General features: G+C 43.9%; 1 protein-coding gene across 6 annotated transcripts in view; it reads left to right on the plus strand.

Moving 5' to 3' along the window:
• The window catches only part of LRMP (lymphoid restricted membrane protein), a 391035-nt gene that overhangs the window by 251319 nt on the left and 118430 nt on the right, over positions 1-21286 (plus strand). For all 6 annotated transcript variants that reach the window (XR_003943302.1, XM_030213974.1, XM_030213975.1 and 3 more), the window contains exons 24-25: positions 8676-8719; positions 8810-8862. Coding sequence is in view for 5 of the 6 variants with exons in the window: in XM_030213974.1 (XP_030069834.1) it covers positions 8676-8719; positions 8810-8862 (97 nt within the window). In the remaining variant the exon portion in view is untranslated. The remainder of the gene's footprint in view (positions 1-8675; positions 8720-8809; positions 8863-21286) is intronic.

Here is a 21286-nt window from a genome sequence, read left to right on the forward strand (position 1 = left end):
GTCATGGGAGGAGCCAGCATTCGTAGTGCACTGGTCCCCCTCACATGCCAGGACACCAACCGGGCACCCTAGGGGGCACTTTTTACAAAAACAAAAAAAAGGTTTAAAAGAGCTCCCAGGTGCACAGCACCCTTCCCTTGGGTGTGAGCCCCCCAAATCCCCCTCAAAACCCACTGCCCACAAGTCTACACCATTACTATAGCCCTAAGGGGTGAAGGGGGGCACCTACATGTGGGTACAGTGGGTTTGGGGGGGTTGGACGACTAAGCATTAAGCAGCACAATTGTAACAGGTAGGGGGGGGGATGGGCCTGGGTCCCACCTGCCTGACGTCCACTGCACCCCCTAACAACTGCTCCAGGGACCTGCATACTGCTGCTTGGGAGGAGGGTATGACATTTGAGGGTGAAAATAAAAAGTTGTGAAACATCATTTTTTGTGGTGGGAGGGGGTTAGTGACCACTGGGGGGAGTCAGGGGAGGTCATCCCCGACTCCCTCTGGGGGTCATCTGGTCATTTAGGGCACTTTTTGGGGCCTTATTCGTGAAAAAACAGGGTCCAGGAAAAGTGCCCTAAATTCTAGCTACAAACGCATCCATTATCGGCGAAAGGCGCCCATCTCTGTTCGGGTGATAACCACGCCCCAGTTCCGCCTTCACCACGCCTCCGACACGCCCCCGTCCACTTTGTCCGCATCCGCGACGGAGTGCAGTTGAAAGCGTCCAAAGTTCGGCTTTTGATTATACCGCTTTATTTGTTTTTGTGAGAAAGACGCCCATCTCCCGATTTAGGTCGGAACTTGGGCGTTTTTCTCGTTCGATTATAAGCTGGTTAGTAAAAGGACCTTTTAGTATTTTGGGTGTTAATAAGAGATGAGACACGAGCCACCCTCCTGGTTACATTTCCATTAGAACCAGGCAAAATATGGACATTGAGGCTGCATTTTCATAATAGAAGTTGTTTTGGGGTCATAAGATGTATTTCCTGAGTTTGCCCTATTACACAAGGTAATAGGAAGTAATTTATTTTAATACACCAGGAGTTTCTTGGGCCTGCTTTTTTTTTTTTTAATTCCCCCTGTAAATATTAGCTTAAATAATTAAATTTTTATGGCCCTAAAAGTTAAGCAGTTCCTAAATGCAATATTATCTCCTTGCTGTCTCTAGGTGAGGCATTTAGGCATGCTTTGATTGAAAGAAGTCTGTTTTTTGTAGTTTTTCTTATCACATATATACCATATTTCAAAAAAGAACAGAACACCTTTTATTTTTCTCTGTAACAAAATAAATATGGTTGAGGGTATAATAATAAAACTTGGCTCACATAGAGACCTAAGATAGAGCTATAAATCAATCATGCAACAAATATGTAGTGTGGTTGTTTGCAAAAGTGAAAAAGGTTTCCTCTTTTTGGAAACAGTGTACTAGATGTATCCTTAGCCTTGTTTCCTAATTTGTATCCCCCAGTTGTATAGTGAGCTTATAGAGCAGATATTCAGCACTTCCCCTCCCCTGCTCCCCCTCCCTCGCACCTCTTTATTAGTGAATGAGTGAAGCTGGTATGTTTTATATCCTTGGCTGTTAAATGGATATAGCTTGCTTATATTTATATTTATTTTTTAAAGTCTGGCAGTGAATACATTAAGTTTTTCATGATGAGGAAAATTTACCTTGGACGTATTATTTTTTTGTGAATACAGTTTAGATAAGATTTTTTCTTAATCATGCATTATGCTAAGTATGGTTTGAACTGCAAAAGTGACCACATTTGGCATTTTGGAAAATAAAGGCCCATCTATTTGTGCCTTATGCAGGGTAACAGTTGCTCTAATCATGAGGTTCCCAACTTCTTGATAGATTCTATTGGAATTCTATTTCAAGTTATATTTTATATTCTATTTCAGTCAGTCTTCCACTTTGTTCACTTTTTCAAACTCTCAAACTGGTGGACAGATTGAGGGATGAAAAAAGCAGTGTCGTCTTGTTCTCTGCACATAAATGTCTCACCCTCCCACCTAACCCTTAGAATTCCACTCCCATGCCCCCTTCCAATTTGCCAGCAAAAACAACTTCATTTTTCAACCATCAGGATGGGTATTGTGAAGCTGCTGCAGCAGTGTGACTCAAGGGTTTTAGTTCCCCTGGGGTGCTTTTCTATTTCCTGTAGGGAGTGCTGTGCTGTCAGTAGTTGCCACCAGTATTTTCATAACTGGGATCATCTTTAGGAACCCTTGTAACAGAAAAGCATAGTTTAATCTTTGAGAACAATTCAGCAAAAATCCTTTAACATGGTAACAGTAAATGACGGCAGATAAAGACCTGTACGGTCCATCCAGTCTGCCCAACAAGATAAACTCATTTTACATGATATGCAATACTTTAGATGTATACTCAAGTTTGATTTGTCCTTGCCATTCTCAGGGCACAGACCGTAGAAGTCTGCCCAGCACTCTTCTTGTACTAAAAGTTCTGAAGCTAACGTTGAACCCCTTAAAATTTACACTCATGCCATCCCTATCTATTCGGTCATGATCAGGACTTAGACCGTAGAAGTCTGCCCAGCACCAGTTTTGCTTCCCAGTTATCAGCGTTGCCACCCAATCTCCGCTAAGATTCTGTGGATCCATTCCTTCTAAACAGGATTCCTATGTGTTTATCCCACACATGTTTGAATTCCATTCCATTTGAAGTTCTACTGTGGAGGGAATTTTCATACTCCCTGAAAGTCTGTTTTCAAAGGGAAATGCCTCACTGGGTTTTCCTTCAGAAGTCAAGGCTGTACCATTTTTGTTGACTCCTGCACCAAAAAAAACGGATGCTTCTGGACTTTCTCAGCCCTAGTCTTACTCCACGTGCTCTATGGAGGTTGGACTGATCCTCATTCACTCCTGCCTCACCTGTTCCAAATGATTCCAGGTGACATTTTTCTTTAAATACATAAAAAAATAAGATAGACCATACAAAAAAGGCCCTTTCCCTGTACCACATGTTGCATGTTTTCCCCATAGGGAAGAGTACATAAAGCTGTATACAGAATATGGGAGAGAGGCAACTTTGCCATGCAAAACATATGCCTGTTGGAACAGATTTCAACAGGGTTTTTTCCCCCCTCATAGGTAACCCATAGAATCGCCTTTGAACATGGCTCAGAAAAGGTGTGATCCTTTGAGTAATTTATGGTCATGGTATAGTAAAGCCCATTTGAAAATGCAGCTGGTGTGCAGTATGGGTATGTTTTGCACATTGCACCCACATGGAAGCAAATGCAAAGTACATGTGAGGATATGAAAATGAAATCTCCATTTATGCTTTCATTCCACTGACTAACCCCATCCCTTTATTCATATGGGCAAAAGCATACACACAGCTTTTACGTGCATAAGAGCGAGGTGGATTTCAAAATCCATTTTTATGCTAGTGAATACAAGATTGCTAGTGCAAAAACCTTTATGTACGAACACCCCCCCCCCCTTCTGTTTTTTTTTTTTTTGATAAAAGATGTTTAAGAAAAGAGATTCTCAGCAGCTCAAATGTTCTCGTATGTATCCATGGTGGAAATTTGTTAGAGATATAGCACTTCTCCCTAGTCTCTAGAGCAGGCTCATCAAACTTGTTTCAGCAGTGGGCTGCATGATTCTTTCCCTTTTTATAACATGATTTCTACTCCACAAAATGTATGGATCTCTTCTGAAATTGACTTCATATCCACTAAATGGTTCCATAACCCTTCAAGATCATGTGTACTAATTAGTTTGTGGTTTTTTTTCTCTGTTTTTTGCCTCCAATGCAGTCTTCTTTTCAAGGTCTCTGTTTGCCTTATCAGCGCTTTCAATTTGACTTGCCATTCCTTATGCTGTTTCCTATTACTTTCAGTCGGATCCTTCTTCCATTTTCTGAAGAATTTTCTTTTAGCTCTAATAGCTTCCTTCACCTCACTTTTTAACCATGCTGGCTGTTGTTTGCCCTTCCTTCCTCCTTTTTTAATACATGGTATATAACTGGTCTGGGCTTCCAGGATGGTGTTTTTGAACAGCATCCATTCCTTATGTAAATGTTTAACTTTTGCTGCTTCTCCTCTGTCATTTTTTTTTACCTAAGTTTGTCATACTCTCCTTTCTGAAAGTTAAATGCCTGATGTATTGGATTTCCTGTGTGTACTTACTCAAGAGCTGATTATATCATGATCACTGTTATCAAGCAGCCCCAGCACTATTACCTCCTGTACTAGATCATGCGCTATACTAAAGACTATGTCTAGAATTTCACCCCACCCCCCTTGTTGGTTCCTTAACCAGCTGCTCTATTAAACAGTCAATAATTTCATCAAGGAATTTTAGCTTCCAAGCATTCACAGATATTACATTTACGCAGTCAATATAGGGAGACTAACAAACTGGGCAACACGATAATAATGCCTGACTTAAATTACCCTAATATTGACTGAGTAAATCATCAGTCTGTTCATCCTGGCCAGGTGGACGGTAGTACACTCCTATCACTATCCTTTTCCCCTTTACACATGGAATTTCTATCCATAGGGATTCTAAGATGAGTTTTGTGTCCTGCAGAAATTTTAGTCTACTTGGTTCAAGGCTCTCATATAATGGTACCCCTCCTCCAATTCAATCCACCCTATCACCATGATATAATTTGTACCCTGATATGACAGTGTACCACTGATTATCTTCCTTCCACCAGGTCTCAGAGATGCCCATTAGATCTATCTATTCAATTAGTATATACAGGTACTTATTAGAATATATTGCACTATGTAAACCTCTTTGAATGTAGTTGCAAAAACCACAGAAAGGTGGTATGTCAAGTCCCATTCCCTTTCTAACTCTCCCATCATATTTCTTAGTCTTCTGGCATTTGCATATAAACATTTCAAGCAATGTTTGTTCATATTCACAACTTGCTCAGCAGTTGACAGTGTTAATTTGCAATCTTGAAAATCTATGTGCTCTTTATTTAAAGACACCTGATCTACTATGGTCTCAGTCGCAACCTCGCTGTTGGGATGTCCTACCTTCCCTGTTTTGGTGATATCTTTTAAAGATACCTTGTTCCGAACCAGTCACTTTTGAGTGATTGTCGGCCTTCCTTCAATTTCTAGTTTAAAACCTGTTCTACCGTCTTTCGGAGCAGGCTCCTCCCCCCCTTCCCAGTTTTTCTCTTCTTTGGCTGCTACATGCTCTCAGCTTTTGTGTGGGAATCCTTACCAATGGCTCTTTACTTTCTTTGTCTTTTGAGACCTTTGGAACCCTGCCAAGTATGGTGATCCCATCCAGCCATGCCTCAGTCCTTTTACCTGTGCATGCATGGATAGTTACATGTGTTTTAACTTATGTTGTTTTCTGTTGCCAGCAGTTTTACTTGTGTAAACAGTTAATACATAGATGAAAAGGAACACAGACGGGCCATTGTCAGGGGAGAGGAAAATGGGAGCTGTGGGTGAGCTTTGTAGGGGGAAAAGAATAGGAGATTATCCCAGGGAGAAAAGACTGAATGTGTAGCAGGGGATAATTAGAAGGTGGACCCCCATTATATTTATACATGTATATTTTTCGTTCCTTTAAACTTATTCCCTCTTCCCCTTCTATTCTTCCCCCTCCAACTTTTCAGATTTTTGATTTGTCCCTTCCCTTAAAACTCCTCCAGGTTCCAATTCTTTCACCCTTACCCATCTGTCTCCCTCTGTACCTATGTCTCCTTTCTAACACACATACTCCACCCCTATTCTGACATGCATACACTGTCCCCACATACCCACTCACTCATGCTGCCTTCACTCTAACTTATCCCTATCCCCTCTCTACCTATTGATCACTGATTTCTGCATTCTCTTGCTTTTCCTCATGTCATTGATCCCCCCCTCACCTCCTGAGATGCCAGTTATTCTTTCTCCTAAACCCTCCCACCCATCTCGAGACTGATCTGTTCTCTTAGGACAATCCCCAACACAAAACCCTTCTCACTCATGGAACCCCTCATACTGACCATCTTTCTTTCCCATTCCGTTCCTTATAACTCATTCTTCCCTTGTTGGTACCCTTTCTTTTATGAGCTGATTCTTTTTGTTTGGACAACTACAGTTCTGTTAAATGTTTCCTTGCTTGCTGAACTCTTTGGGCCATTGTCACAGTGCCAGATACCTCTTGACCTGCCCTTCCTCTCAAATCCATTCTGATCACCTAAATTCCCTCATCACTTGATTTCTCCAAAGCACTTGAGTGTGCTAAGTCCTCACCTTCTTTCAGGAACACTCCCACTGTGTCAAGTCCCCCCATCATTCCAACGTACATGGGTGCCAACTATCAAATACCAAAGATACATCAAAAACTCAGTTATGAATTTGATTAAGTGAAACTATATGCTAGTCCTATCCACTGTTACATCACCAATCAACTAATGCAAAGTGATTCATATTGGGAAGAATAATCCGAATCAGTTATCTGATGCTAGGGTCCACTTCAGGAGTCAAGAAAAAGTCATAGATGTCATTGAAGATAATACGCCAAAATTTTCTTCCCAGTATGTGGCGGCAGCAGCCAAAGAAAACCAAACAGGATGCTAGGAATTATTAGGAAAGGGATGCAAAATAAGACCAAAAATATTATAATTCCTCTATTGCTTCATGGTGCTACCTCACCTTGAGTATTGTATTCAGTTCTGGTCGCTGTATCTCAAAAAAGATATAGTGGAATTAGAAATGGTTCAAAGAAGAGCGACCAAAATGATAACGGGGATGGAACTGCTCTCATATGAGGAAAGGCAAAAGAGGTTAGGGCTCTTCATCTTGGAAAATAGATGGCTGATGGGAGATATGATTGTGGTCTACAATTTTTTACTCATTCAAAAAGTACAAAGATGGGACATGCAATGGTAATACCTTTAAAACAAATAGGAGGAAATATTTTTTTCATTCAAAGAATAGTTAAACTCTGAAAGTTGTTGAGAGCTTAGAAATAGCCTCTTTAGGTCTTTCAGAGGGTGTCTCCCGAGTCTTGCTTGCTTCCAGGAAAGATTCCACGAAAAAGTGTTACTCTTTCAAATGGAGGAGGTTTGCCGTCTGGTGTGACAGCAAGGCTCTAGATCCTTTTTCTTGTCCTACAAGGACCCTGCTTGAATACCTTCTCAAGACCAACTCTGTAAGAGTTCACCTTAGTATCATCTCTATGCTGATGACACCCAACTGTCTCTCCACACCAGACATCACCGCGGAGACCCAGGCAAAGGTATCGGCCTGCTTATCCGACATTGCTGCCTGGATGTCCAACCGCCACCTGAAACTGAACATGTCCAAGACCGAGCTTATCGTCTTTCCACCAAAACCCACTTCTCCTCTTCCTCCACTTTCTATCTGTTGATAACACCCTCATCCTCCCCGTCTCATCTGCCCGCAACCTCGGAGTCATCTTTGACTCCTCTCTCTCCTTCTCTGCACATATCCAGCAGATAGCCAAGACCTGTCGCTTCTTCCTCTTTAACATCAGTAAAATTCGCCCTTTCCTCTCTGAACACACCACCCGAACTCTCGCCCACGCTCTCATTACCTCTCGCCTTGACTACTGCAACTTACTCCTCACCGGCCTCCCACTTAGCCATCTATCTCCCCTTCAATCTGTTCAGAACTCTGCTGCACGTCTCATATTCCGCCAGAACCGATATACTCATATCACCCCTCTCCTCAAGTCACTTCACTGGCTTCCGATCAGATACCGCATTCAATTCAAGCTTCTCCTTCTTACCTACAAATGCACTCAGTCTGCTGCCCCTCACTATCTTTCTACCCTCATCTCCTCTTACGTTCCCGCCCGTAACCTCCGTTCACAGGATAAATCCCTCCTCTCAGTACCCTTCTCCACCACCGCCAACTCCAGGCTCCGCTCATTCTGCCTCGCCTCACCCTATGCTTGGAACAACTTTCCTGAACCCTTACGCCAAGCCCCCTCCCTGCCCGTCTTCAAGTCTTTGCTTAAAGCCCACCTCTTCAATGCTGCGTTTGGCACCTAACCCTTACTGTTCAGTGAATCCAGACTGCCCCAATTTGACTGCCCCTATCGGACCGACCGTTCACTTATCTATTAGATTGTAAGCTCTTTGAGCAGGGACTGTCTCTCTTTGTTAAATTGTACAGCGCTGCGTAACCCTACTAGCGCTCTAGAAATGTTAAGTAGTAGTAGTAGTAGTTGCCGGAGGGTATGGTAATGGCGGTTAGTGTATCTGGGTTTAATAAAGGTTTGGACAAGTTCCTTAAGGAAAGTCCATAGTCTGAGATGGGTTTCTGCTAGGTACTTGTGACCTGGACTGCTGGAAGCAGGATACTGGGCTAGATGGGACCATTGGTCTGACCCAGGATGGTTAGTATGTTCTTAAGTAGCCATCTAGTAAATGATCCCCTTTAATGTTTCCTAATTCCAAGTGTATATAAGAGAGATGTTGAATTTTAAATGCTTATTCCAAGTGATCCGCTTAATAAGTTGACAAAAGTTTATTGCATAATAGGAAAGAGATGGCACCCCAGACAGAAGGGAGATGTTTGTTCCAAATAGATGGTGGTGGTAGTGATGACAATAAGAAGGAAATTGGTTTCTTTAGTATGTGGGACTCTGAAAGAGAGTGGCTTAAAGTGTTGCACCAGAAAATCCTTTTAACTTGTTTTCTTTTTTTCAAGGAAAGCATCGAGGAGCAGCCTTCTGAGGTTGAACTTGAACCAAGGTATAAGTGTTGTATATCCATATAAATGTTTTAAATCTTTTCATATTGATTTGGCAATATTTGTAATTTGTAATTTTTATTTTGTGTTAGTGGCAATATAACACAACGTGGAGTACACAGCACATCTGTACCTATTTCTTCTGGTAAGAAAATTGAAAATACCAAACCATACCACTTGTTTCACAGAAATATACAGTCTTTAACTTGAAAATCAACATTTCAAGTCCTTAAGTCAATTTAATGAGAAAAGGAATGTCATCTGACTGGTGGCCTGTTTATTAAAGTTGTGATTTGCACTTGATTATGTTTTGAAAGTAGTTGTTTAAGTCTCTGCCGGATATCATCTGCCTGTGTTCTAGATATTCATGCAGGGAAATGTTTAGAGATATAAAGGTGACACTTCCTTAGATTACAATGATGGGCTTTTACTCCTTTCAATTTAACTGTATATATTGTTGCTTCCTGTGGGCAAGCATATGCCAAGGGAGGGTAAAATTAAATGATGGGCATTTAAAGGAAAATTCAAAATATCAAATCAACAGGAAATGTGTAGAATATATTGTCACCATTACTCTGCCAGTATCAAACTATTTCTTTTACAATTTTTTGTCTTAACTATTGGTAAAAGCTGAATATCAGCCACTGTTTAAAAAAAAAAGTGACTAAAGGGAAAACATTGCAATAACTCAAGTTGGAAATTTGAGTCACAGGATGATAGCTTACCAGTATCTTCCACTTTACCTGCAGTCCTGCTGGACTTCACCCATATCAATATACACTTTCCATTCATCTTTTGGTTTCCTTGGACTTGAACAAAGATTTGCATACCAATGAGGCAGTGCATGCAAATTAATCTCATCTATATTGTGAATAACTGAAAGCAAGACTAGCTAGGGTTCCCCCAGGACAGATTTGGGCATTGCTGGTCTAGGGGGTTGAAGACGGGGACAACCTCCAGTCACTCCTGCCCCCTGCTAGTGCTGGGTTCATATTCGTGCCCCTGAAACCTAGTGATAGTCTTATGGTACTACTGCTAGGAATCAGGCTTCTATATAAAGTGCTTATTGGTCTTATATGGCAGCCTGATTTTTAGCAGTAGTACCACAAGACTACCACTAGAGACAGAGGTGCCATTCTAAACCCAGTGCAGGCAAGGGCAAGAGTAACTGAGGATCGCACCTGTCTTGGACACCCTAAACCACCATGATTAACTTGAGGTGGGTCCTGCTATCTCCGAGGCCTAACTCAAGCTATCCTTACCTTTGAGCTGGCATTGTTTCCTGTAATAGCGCAGCTTGCAAATTTCAATACTGGCTGTGTTCAATTTATATAATCATTTGGTTTGTTACATGGAATTGCTGATCTGCTGTTAATAATATGTAACATGCCATTAAAATCATCCGTATTACCTGAAGATTGGAGGGTGGCTAATGTGACGCTGATTTGTAAAAAGGGTTCCAGGGGAGATCTGCAAAATTACAGACCGTTAAGCCTGACCTCAGTGCCGAGCAAAATAGTAGAAACTATTATAAAAAAATAAAATTACAGAACACACAGACAAACATGGTTTAATGGGACAGAGTCAGCATGGGTTCAGCCAAGGGAAGTCTTGCCTCACCAATTTGCTTCATTTCTTTGAAGGCATGAATAAACATGTGGATAAAGGTGAGCCAGTTGATGTAGTATATCTAGATTTTCAGAAAGCTTTTGATAAAGTTCCTCATGAGAGACTCCTGAGAAAATTAGAGTCATGGGATAGGAGGCAAGGTTCTGGTATGGATTAGGAATTGGTTATTGGTCAGAAAACAGAGGGTAGGGTTAAATGGTCATTCCTCTCAATGGAGGAGGGTGAACAGTGGAGTGCCGCAGGGATCTGTACTGGGACCTGTGCTATTTAACATATTTATAAATGATATGGATATCGGAACAACAAGCGAGGTGATTAAATTTGCAGATGACACAAAACTATTCAAGGTTGTGAAAACACGTGCAAACTGAAATATTGCTGAAAGACCTTAAGAAATTGGAAGACTGGGCATCCAAACGGGAGATGAAATTTAATGTGGACAAATGCAAGATGATGCACATTGGAAAGAATAATCCAAATCATAGATACCTGATGCTAGGGTCCACCTGTGGGTCAGCACTCAGGAAAAAGATCTTAGTGTCATTGTAGATTATATTCTGAAATCTGCTCAGTGTGCGGCAGCCAAAAAAAGCAAACAGGATGCTAGGCATTAGGAAAGGGATGGTGAATAAGATTGAAAATACTATAAAGCTTCTCTCGCTCCATGGTGCGACCACCTCTTGAGTATTGTGTTCAGTTCTGGTCGCCGTATCTCAAAAAAGATATAGCAGAATTAGAAAAGGTTCAAAGAAGAGCGACCAAAATAACAGGGATGGAACTCTTCTTGAATGAAGAAAAGCTAAAGAGGTTAGGGCTCAGAGAGAGATGAGGGGAGATAATGGTTGAGGTCTACAAAATTCTGAGTGGTATAGAACGATTAGAAGTAAATGAATTTTTACTCATTTCAAAAGTACAAGGACTAGGGGACACTCAGTTACATGGAAATTACTTTTAAAACAGGAGGAAACATTTTTTCACTCTATGAATAGTTAAGCTCTGGAACTCTGCCGGAGGATGTGGTAACAGCGGTTAGCGTATCTGGGTTTAAAAAACGTTTGGACAAGTTCCTGGAGGAAAAATCCGTAGTCTGCTATTGAGACAGACATGGGGACGCAACTGCTTGCCCTGGGATTTGTAGCATGAAATGTTGCCACGATTTGGGTTTCTGCCAGGTACTTGTGACCTGGCTTGGCCACTGTTTGGAAAACAGGATACTGGGCTAGATGGACCATTGGTATGACCCAGTATGGCTACTCTTATGTTCTTATGTACATGCATTTGCATGCTTTGGATATAGTTTACAGTTAGATTTTATTCTTATAGTCTGCAATAACCACCTAGTTCTACGCAGATTACAGAAACAAGAAGTCCAGACAATTTCCAGAGAATTACAATTTACAATAAGTTCCGTACAACAATTAACATAAGAGAAATTTCTTTAAAATGTTTTTAAATTCCTAAACTGACCATAATGAGTTAAAATTCTTAGCTGTACTGGCAAGTATTCCATACTTGAGCTTCTAAAAATGAAGATAGCAGAGAATACAAGCTGAGTGTTCTGAACTTTGATGTTACAGACCTTTTAGAAGCTTCTGGAGATTTTGTGACTGGGACTGCAACTTTGTTTCCTTATTTGCACTGGATAAAGACTCAGTGATGCCTTTGCATTTTTGTTTCCAAAATGCAGTATTTCTTGGATTTAAGATTAGAATTTTTCCAGATGTGTGTGAAAAAAGTTTTTAAAAAAACCCCAGGAGCGTAGGAAGCAGTTTCTTGCTATGAAGCAGGAAATCCTGGCTCTTGGGCTCAAATTAAGATTTCCATGCTGATTAAACTGTGTAAGGCTTTGTATGTATTTTATGATCGTTGCAAACTTTCATTCAGAGCAAGAAATCGGTTATAGACGGGATCACTGTGAAAGTGTGAGTTTATGGAGTAATATACTTATTGTGGGTTGGGATTTTCAGTGTCCATCTTTTTAGGATGATATTTTTCTTATTGAGAGTTTTATGTATCTTTTCTAATCTTGGATTCCACTTAGTTGTGGTCTGCAATTTTCATTCTTAATGGTTTTGTTCTATTTGTCATATTACTTGCTGGAATGGTTCTTCAGTATGAAAATTTCTATTCAAGATTATTTTCTTGATGTATATTTGAAAACCAAATACATTTAAAGCATTACAAAAATCCAAAATATAGAGTGAAACATCATATAAAATATAGATTGTCACATAAAGTTTAAATTTAATATGGGCCTTCAGTGGTAACCACTGTAAGTCTATTAATAAAGGAGAAACTCGCTTGCTGACATGTGCCAAAAATTATTAATCTAGCAACAACATTCTGTATCGTCTTGAATGTTTTTTAAGAAGAAATTTCAGGCAACCTATATAAATAATGTTACAGTAATCAAGTTACCCTAGAATTAAACTTTGGACCACCAATTTAAAAGTTGATGTGTCGGCATATTTCTAATTTTCCACAATTTCTTCATAAAGAAGGTTTTCTTAAAGCATTAATGTGCGACTCTGGACATAGAGGTAGACGTAATTCCTAGTATCTTTAGACTTGTTTCAAATTTAAAACTAGAATTACTCAATTTCAGAATGTTGTCATTACAGACATCTGAAGTTTGTCCAATCAGTAAACATTTAGTTTTCTCATTGTTTAGCTTTGTGAGACCTAATCCAATTCTCCAGTAAGTCAATACAATCTGCTACATGTTTAGATACTACTTCTGTAGACTGTAAAACTGGTAGTAATACCATGATATTGTCGGCGTAACTAAATGATTTAAAACCAGCCTGATTCAAATAAAAGCCCAAGGAACTCATTAAGATGTTAAATAATGAAGGGGATAAAGGTGACCCTTGCGGGACACCACAATTTGCTTTCCAGCAATCGGATACCTTATACCTAACACTATATATTGAGGTAGCCCACAGTACCTTAAATCTAATGTGTCTTACAGTAAAACACACAATTTTGCTGTGCGATATTCCCTTAACATGCATTGTAACTACCCCTGAAGAGGATGATTTACCACAGGAGTCACCAACCTGTGGTATCAGTACTGCAGGTAGCTGACTACCATTGATCAAAATAACACTGCTTGCGAGCCACCTTGCAAGTGGTATTACTTGCCTGGGAGCATCAGACTGCATGTTAAAGGAGCTGGCACATAAAATCTAAGCAGTACCAGCAATGCCCTTATATGGAAATATTACTCCTAGCCATAGTACTGCAAGATTACAGGTAGGGGTATCTGATACCATTTTGGAAAAAAGCACAGGTTTACAGTTTTGGCTGTTGGGGGGAGGGAGCTTTAGTTGGGGGGGTTATGGATTGGGGGGAGCCCAAGAGGGGCTTTCAGCCTTGGGGGAATGTGCTCTGCCACTTTAACGTCTGGTGTGGGAACATCGGGCTGCAAACTGCAGTATAGTATTTGTATAGTAATGAGCTGCTTTACGTGCATTTGCTTGTTTTACATCTCATTGCTCTGTAATGTGAGGTGACGAAATTTATTGCCGTTTTAAGAGCATTAGGGGTTAGTGTCCTAATGCAGCTTGATAACTTCCCCCCCCCCCCCGGTCTCATTTCTTGAAGCTTTGTTCCCAACTCCTAGCCAGTCAGTTTTTCAATCTATATGCAGTGAATGTGAGATGGATGTCTATACAATGAGAGTCATGGATACAAATTTCTCATGCATATTCATTGCAGATAGACTTACAGCCAGTGTCCCAGGACAGGTTTGATCCGTTGATATATACCATGCACAATTTTGGTAATATATTTTTTTCTCTGGACCTACCTCTAACTTGTCTGTATGCATTTGGATGTACAGCTTGTAAAACAGGGCACTGTTTTAGGGAAGGAAAAGGGATGGGATTTGATATACCACCTTTCTGGGTTAAATATTATACTTATTTTGTGCCTGGGGTTAATGAAGGGTTAAGTGACTTGCCCAGCGACACAAGAAGCTGTAGTGGGAATTGAACTCTGTTCCCCTAGTTCTCAGGTCACTGCATTAACCACTGTTACTCCACTCACCACATCTTATCATGCTGTTCTGTTACTGAGCCAATAGAAAATTGTCATCTTTTTTTTTTTAATCATTTATTTATAATTTTTCATTTTACAAGGGTCACTTGCAAACAGTAATACAGAGATGACTGCACATTAATACAAGATAAGAAGAAAACAATCCCAACTAGATATATGGATTATATACAATCTTTCTCTTTCTTAGACCACAAAGTGAAGAAAAATAGGGAGAGTGGGATAAGACAAGGAGATCAATTAAACAGAAAAAAGAAAACATGGTATTAACCTGATTATCCCCAGATATTACTCATCTAATTCATTATTCTACATTGATCATCTGGTTGGCTTCTTCAAGACCAAATACGGTGTATAGTCAATTCATTTCATTGAAAACATACTTATTGTCCAGATTTTAGTTAGAAATAATACATCTGATTACATTCTCTCTCTTTTAAAAACCAGAAATTATTTAACAATACATATACTTAAGTCTCTAATTCAAATCCCACTGATTAAAGCAATCCCAGTTTTCACAGGCTTCACTCCTTTCGAAGTAATAATTAAGGAAGTATTTCTGAGGAAAACTTTAGGAGTGTACTCTGAAGGTACGATGGGAGAGATAAGAGGAGAACCAGGAGAGGACAGAGCCCTGGAACCCAAAAGAGGACAGTGTGTCAAGAAGTAAGTTGTGATTGACAGTGTCAAAAGCGGCGGATAGGTCGAGGAGAATGAGGATGGAGTAATGACCTTTGGATTTGGCGAGGAACAGGTCATTACAGACTTTGGATAATGCCGTTTCTGTCGAGTGAAGTGGGCGAAAGCCAGATTGAAGCGGATCGAGGATGGTATGAGAGACGAGAAAATCAATGCAACAGCTGTGAATGGCACATTCAAGTATTTTGGAGAGGAAGGGTAGGAGGGAGATGGGGCGGTAGTTGGAGGGACAAGTAGGGTCAAGTGAAGGTTTTTTGAGGAGCGGTGTGACAGCATGCTTGAAGGTGTCAGGGACAGTTGCGGTGGAGAGAGAGAGGTTGAGGATATGACAGATGGTGGGGGTGATAGTGGGAGAGATGGTGGTAAGTAAGTTGGTGGGGATGGGGTCTGAGGAGCAGGTGGTGCATTTTGAGGAGGAGAGAAGATGGGCGGTTTCCTCTTCGGTGATATCAGGAAAAGAGGAGAAGGAGGCCTGGGTTGGTTGGTTGAGGGAGTGGGAGATAGGATGAAGGGGAGGAGAAGGTTTAGCGGTGAATTCGAGGTTGATCTTCTGGACCTTGTCGCGGAAGTAGTCAGCCAGTGATTGAGGAGAGAGTGAAGGGGGGGTGGGAGCGGAGGGCACTTTGAGGAGGGAGTTGAGGGTGGCGAAGAGATGACGAGGGTTAGAGCTGAGGGAATTAGTCAAATGAGTGTAGTAGTCCTGTTTGGCGAGGAATAGGGAGGACTGGAAGCAGGATAGCATGAATTTGTAGTGAATGAAGTCAGTATGGGTGCGAGATTTCCTCCATAGGCGTTCAGCCGATCGGGAGCAGGAGCGTAGGTAACGGGTGCAAGGGTTAAGCCAGGGCTGGGGATTAGTGCGCCTAGTGGGACGGGAAACAGACGGTGCAAGAGTGTCAAGGGCGGATGAGAAAGTGGCATTGTAATTGGAGACAGCCTTGTCGACGGACTCAGAACATGTGATGGACGGGAGGAGATCAGAGATACTAGCGGATAAGGTGGGGGGGTCAACTGCCTGGAGATTCCTGGAGGTAGTAGTTAGGGTTGGGCGGGACTGAGGGGGAGGATGATGAAGTGTGAATGTGATCAGGTGATGGTCAGAAATGGGAAGAGCGGAGACGCAGAGATTAGAGGGCGAGCAGATAGAAGAGAGGACGAGATCAAGACAGTGACCAGATTTGTGAGTAGGGGTGGTGGAGCTCAGTTGGGGGTTGAAGGAGGAGGTTAGGGTGAGGAATTGAGAAGCGTATGAGTCAGATGGGTTATCAGTGTATATGTTGGTCACCAAGAATGAGGGATGGGGATGAGGGTTCGAGAAAAACGGAGAGCCAGGCATCGAAGTCAGTAAGGAAGGAAGGGAGGGACTTATCAGGGGGGCGGTAGATGACTGCGACACGGAGTGGCAGCGGGTAGAATAGACGGATGGAATGGACTTCAAAGGATGAGAAGCAGTGAGACTGTGGTAGGATGAGGGGCTGAAAACTGCAGGAGGGCGAAAGTAGTAGGCCAACGCCGCCACCGCGGCTAGCTGTGCGGGGCGAATGGGAGAAAAGGTAGCCTCCGTGGCAAAGGGCTGCGACTGAGGCAGAGTTGTCGGGGGTGAGCCAGGTTTCGGTTAGAGCGAGCAGATGGAGGGAACGGGAGATGAAGAGATCATGGGTGAAGGTAAGTTTGTTGCCGATTGAGTGGGCATTCCACAGGGCACACGAGAAGGGAGGGAGGAAGGGGGGAGGAGGGGAATGGAGATGAGATTGGAGATATCGCGGGAATGTTTGCATGGATGATATGAGGACATGTGTGGTGGACCTGGGTTGGGATTGATGTCTCCCGCGGATAGCAGGAGAAGGAGCAAGAGAGAGCGGAGAAGGGTGGGGGAGGTGGGGCGACGAAGGTGCCGAAGGCGGGATGCGCTGAGGAGGAATGAGGAAGGGTTCATGGCAGGAAGGAGGTGCTGGAGGTTGAGAGCTAGGAAGGAGGAGGAGGACAGTAGGGATGGTGAGGTGGTGGGGGATAGGGGTAGGTAGGGTATAGCAGTAGTGGGCAGGACGGTGGGGGGGATGGGTAGTGAGTTTATGTGGTAGACAGCGGAGGGAGGGGAAGAGATTAGGGAGGGATAGGGTGAGGAATAGAATGTGAAAGGGGGCCATGGGTAGTGAGAGAGGTAGGGAGTGGGTGAGCAGGCAGGTTGGATAAGCTGGTGGGGTGGAGCAAGCTGATGCAGATGGACTGAAAGCTTGATCAGGCGGGGTGGAGCAAGCTGATGCAGATGGACTGAAAGCTTGATCAGGCGGGCTGGAGCAAGCTGATGCAGATGGACTGAAAGCTTGATCAGGCGGGCTGGAGCAAGCTGGTGCAGATGGACTGGATCGAGCAGGGAAAGCTGGATCAGGCTGACTGGAGCAAGCAGGTTTAGGCGGGGAGGAGCAAGCTGGTGCAGATGGACTGGGAACTGGATCAGGCGGGCTGGAGCAAGCTGGTGCAGGAGGACTGGATCAAGCAGGGAAGCTGGAGCAGGCTGACTGGAGGAAGCAGGTTTAGGTGGGCTGGAGCAGCAGGAGCAGATGGCTGGAGCAAGCTGCATTAGGCGGGCTGGAACGGCAGGAGCAGGTGGCTGGAACAGGCAGGAAGAGCTGGATCAGATGGACTGGGACGAGCATGAAGAGCTGGATCCGACGGAGGCTGGGGCAGATGGACTAGCCGGAAGAGCTGGATATGACGAAGGCTGGAGCAGATGGACTAGGACGAGCAGGAGGATCTGGATCAGGCGGTCTGGAAAAAGCAGGAAGAGTGGATCCGACGGAGGCTGGAGCAGATGGACTGGGACGAGCAGGAAGAGCTGGATCCGACGGAGGCTGGAGGAGATGGACTGGGACGAGCAGGGGGAGCTGGATCAGGCGGGCTGGAACGGCTGGAGAAGCTGGAACGAGCAGGGGGAAGCTGGATTAGGCGGGCTGGAACAGCTGGAGCAGGTGGCTGGAACAAGCAGGAAGAAGCTGGATTAGGCAGGGTGGAACAGCTGGAGCAGGTGGCTGGAACAAGCAGGAAGAAGCTGGATCCGACGGACTGGAACAGGGTAGTTCAAATGGACTTGAACGAGCAGGGAGAAGCTGGGTCAGATGGAGTGGAACAAGCTGGACAAGCTGGATCAGGCGGGCTGGACCAAGCTGGAGTAAGCAGGAAGAAGCTGGATCTGATGGACTGGAACAGGGTGGTGGAGATGGACTGGAACGAGCAGGACGTTGGAGCAGGCGGACTGGAACAAGCAGGAAGAAGCTGGAACGTGCGGAGTGGATGGAACAGGAGGTAGAAACTGGGTCAGGTGTCCTGGAGCAAGCTGAGCAGATGGTCCGGATTCGGCAGATGGATCGGAGCAGTCAGGGAAAAGCTGGGTCAGCAAAGTGGAGCGAGCTGGAGCAGGCAGATGGAGCAGAAGGAACAGAGCAGGCAGGCAGATGGCCACTGCAGACGCTGGATTGGCGGATTCGGCAGATGGATCAGAGCAGGCAGGGAAAGCTGGGTCAGCAAAGTGGAGCGAGCTGGAGCAGGCAGATGGAGCGGAAGGAATAGAGCAGGCAGGCAGATGGCCACTGCAGACGCTGGATCGGCGGGATGGAACGGGCCGGGGCTGGTGGACTCTCCCGTCGGCGCTGCGACTTCCTTTCCAGATGGTCGGTCCTCGTCCCGTGGTCAGCACTGCAGTACGCGCCCAGGCCGTTCCGGCCGGGGAGTGCGGCAGCAGTGCACAGGACCACAGTCGACCAGCGCGGCAGACTACGGCCCGCACGACCTCTCTGCGCAGGAAACCCGAGCACTCCAGGCTCCCCCGGACTGCACGGGCCGGGGCAGAGAGACTGTGGGAGCCCTGAGCGGCCGGGCGATAGTGGGGGCAGGACGCAGCCACGCGGCAGGCAGGCCACAGTTGACCCGTACCGGCCAGCCGCACAGGAGACCAACGACGCAGATCGCCACCTCAGATCCTCCGAAAGCTCCACGATGTTCTTCCTCCTTCCTGCCTTCTCTCGGAACAGCCGTTGCGGAGCTTCCTACCTGGCGGCCATTTTGAAGCTACCCATCGGAGCTGCGATCCCAGCCGGAGGGGAAACTGTTTCAGCGACGGTCCACCTGGCACCTGGGACGCTACCAGAGCTCGTGCTGCGACACCGAGGATAGCGATGGGTTCAGAAGACCCACCTGTCGGAGAGGGGGTCGCGGTTCGGCAGGTCGCGGTTCGGCAAACCGCTAGCTCAGCTTCTTTGTCCGGCGGTTTGTGGTTGCGAGGTCGGCTGGGCTGCCTGGAGGCCACAAAGTCGGCTGGCCCGCTTGGTGGTTGCCAATCCCTGGCTGGTAATCGCCAGGCCTCCTCTTAGATCTCCTGGTCGGTCACTACCTCCCGTGATCTGTTCTATCTATTTAATGCTGACTTTGTTGTTAGATATCGGCCATGGGTTACGGAGCTCCTTGACTCCGTGACCCTTAAGTAGCGGCCATCTTTGACCATCTTACCACTCTCCCAGTTTGGGACACACTGTCTGGTTTCTCCTCAGAGGCCTGTCTGATATGGGTAACCCTTCAGCATAGCCCTCTGAGTCATTGAATCACGGAAGCCCCTCCACCACTACAAGGTGGTGTCCCTTCGGAGGGGGAAAATGATCATCTAATGTATCGGTATCTTACCTACTTGAATATCAGGAGAGCAATGGAAGGGTCAGAGAGACTGTCATAGACAACATTTTAAACTGTTCTCACAAAATTGCTATAATGTAAGCATACTGGAGAGAGAGTGACCTGTGTTTCCATAATCACAGGATATGATTTCTAGGATTATTCTACCAAAATAACATGTCACCACAGAGTATGCGGAGGTGTGATGCAACCTGGTGGAAAAAGATTTTTCACCCTCTTCTATCCAGGTTTGTTGCTAATTGTGTGCAGTGGGAAAATGCATACATTTAACAGTCCGTGAGAAGATGGCAACTTCAGATGGTTATGTAGATACAGCTGCTGCTTAAGCCTTGGTGCTAGGGAAAGATAGAAGCTACAGTTACAAGAGACATACCTAAACATCAGATACTTGCCTATTGTAGGTTGGGGGGAGGAAGGGAGTGTGAAAAGTTTAGGTTGTTTAATTGTAAAAAATTGATATCAATTTTTGATATGCCAGTCAATGTGCAACTATGTAATTATACTTTGGACTGTATACTATATTGACTGATTTTGTGATGATTTGCCATTGTGGTAGATTTAAATAAATCGCTTATAGATGTAATATACTTCCTTCTGTTTGCATTCTGCAATTCAGAAAGCAAAATAGATTTTCACTGGTCTACACAGCATACTTGTATTTTCATGTTGAAAGAAATATTAGGAAAATATGAGGAATAAGAAATCAAAAAGTGTTGATGGCTTAAGTCTTCATACCCTTTAACAGGACAGACCCAAATTAGCTCAATGTCTAAAAATTGCCTTAGTGTGAGACCCATTCAGAATTTTTAAATTGATCCCAAATGTGTCTAGTCAGATGAACTGTTGCATACTCCTGGGTTGAAAACATCAAGCTGTTTTATTTTGTATAACATGAATTTGTATCAAATCATCCCAAACAGCTGCCAGAATAACTACTGTACAGGATACAGAATTCAAACATACAAATTTGGGGAAGGCTATAGGAAATTTTGTTTTGGTATCACTTGGGACACACTCTGGAGGTCCATCAGTGTAAAATGGAAAGAGTTTGGTGCTACTAAGGCACTGCCTCAGGCTGATCTTCCAAATTAAGTAGCTATGAGTTAAGAAAAATGCTGAGGATGGTCACCATGAGGCCTGCAATTGTTTTAAAATCTACAGAGGTCTCTAACTAAACCAGGGCAAAAGTAGACTTCAGTTTCAAGGTGCTCCACAAACGTGCCCTATGTGGGATGGTGACAAGAAAGGACATCACTACTGAAAGAAATCATGTGTGGGGTAACAGGGCACCTATGTGAGAATTCCAAAAGGGCAACTACCATACAGTTATTATAAGATAAGCAATATAGGTTCTTATGTGCCTCTTTAAAATAGGTTCCCAGAACCAGTCTTAATAGCAAGCAAATGCCCAAACACATTTACACCTGTTCTGAAAAAGATGTAGAGGGGTGTGTGTGTGTACCCACATATGCTATATAATATGCTTGTACACCACACCT

Source organism: Microcaecilia unicolor, chromosome 9 (genome assembly GCF_901765095.1).
Source record: "Microcaecilia unicolor chromosome 9, aMicUni1.1, whole genome shotgun sequence".
In the NCBI taxonomy this organism is placed as follows: Eukaryota; Metazoa; Chordata; class Amphibia; order Gymnophiona; family Siphonopidae; genus Microcaecilia; species Microcaecilia unicolor.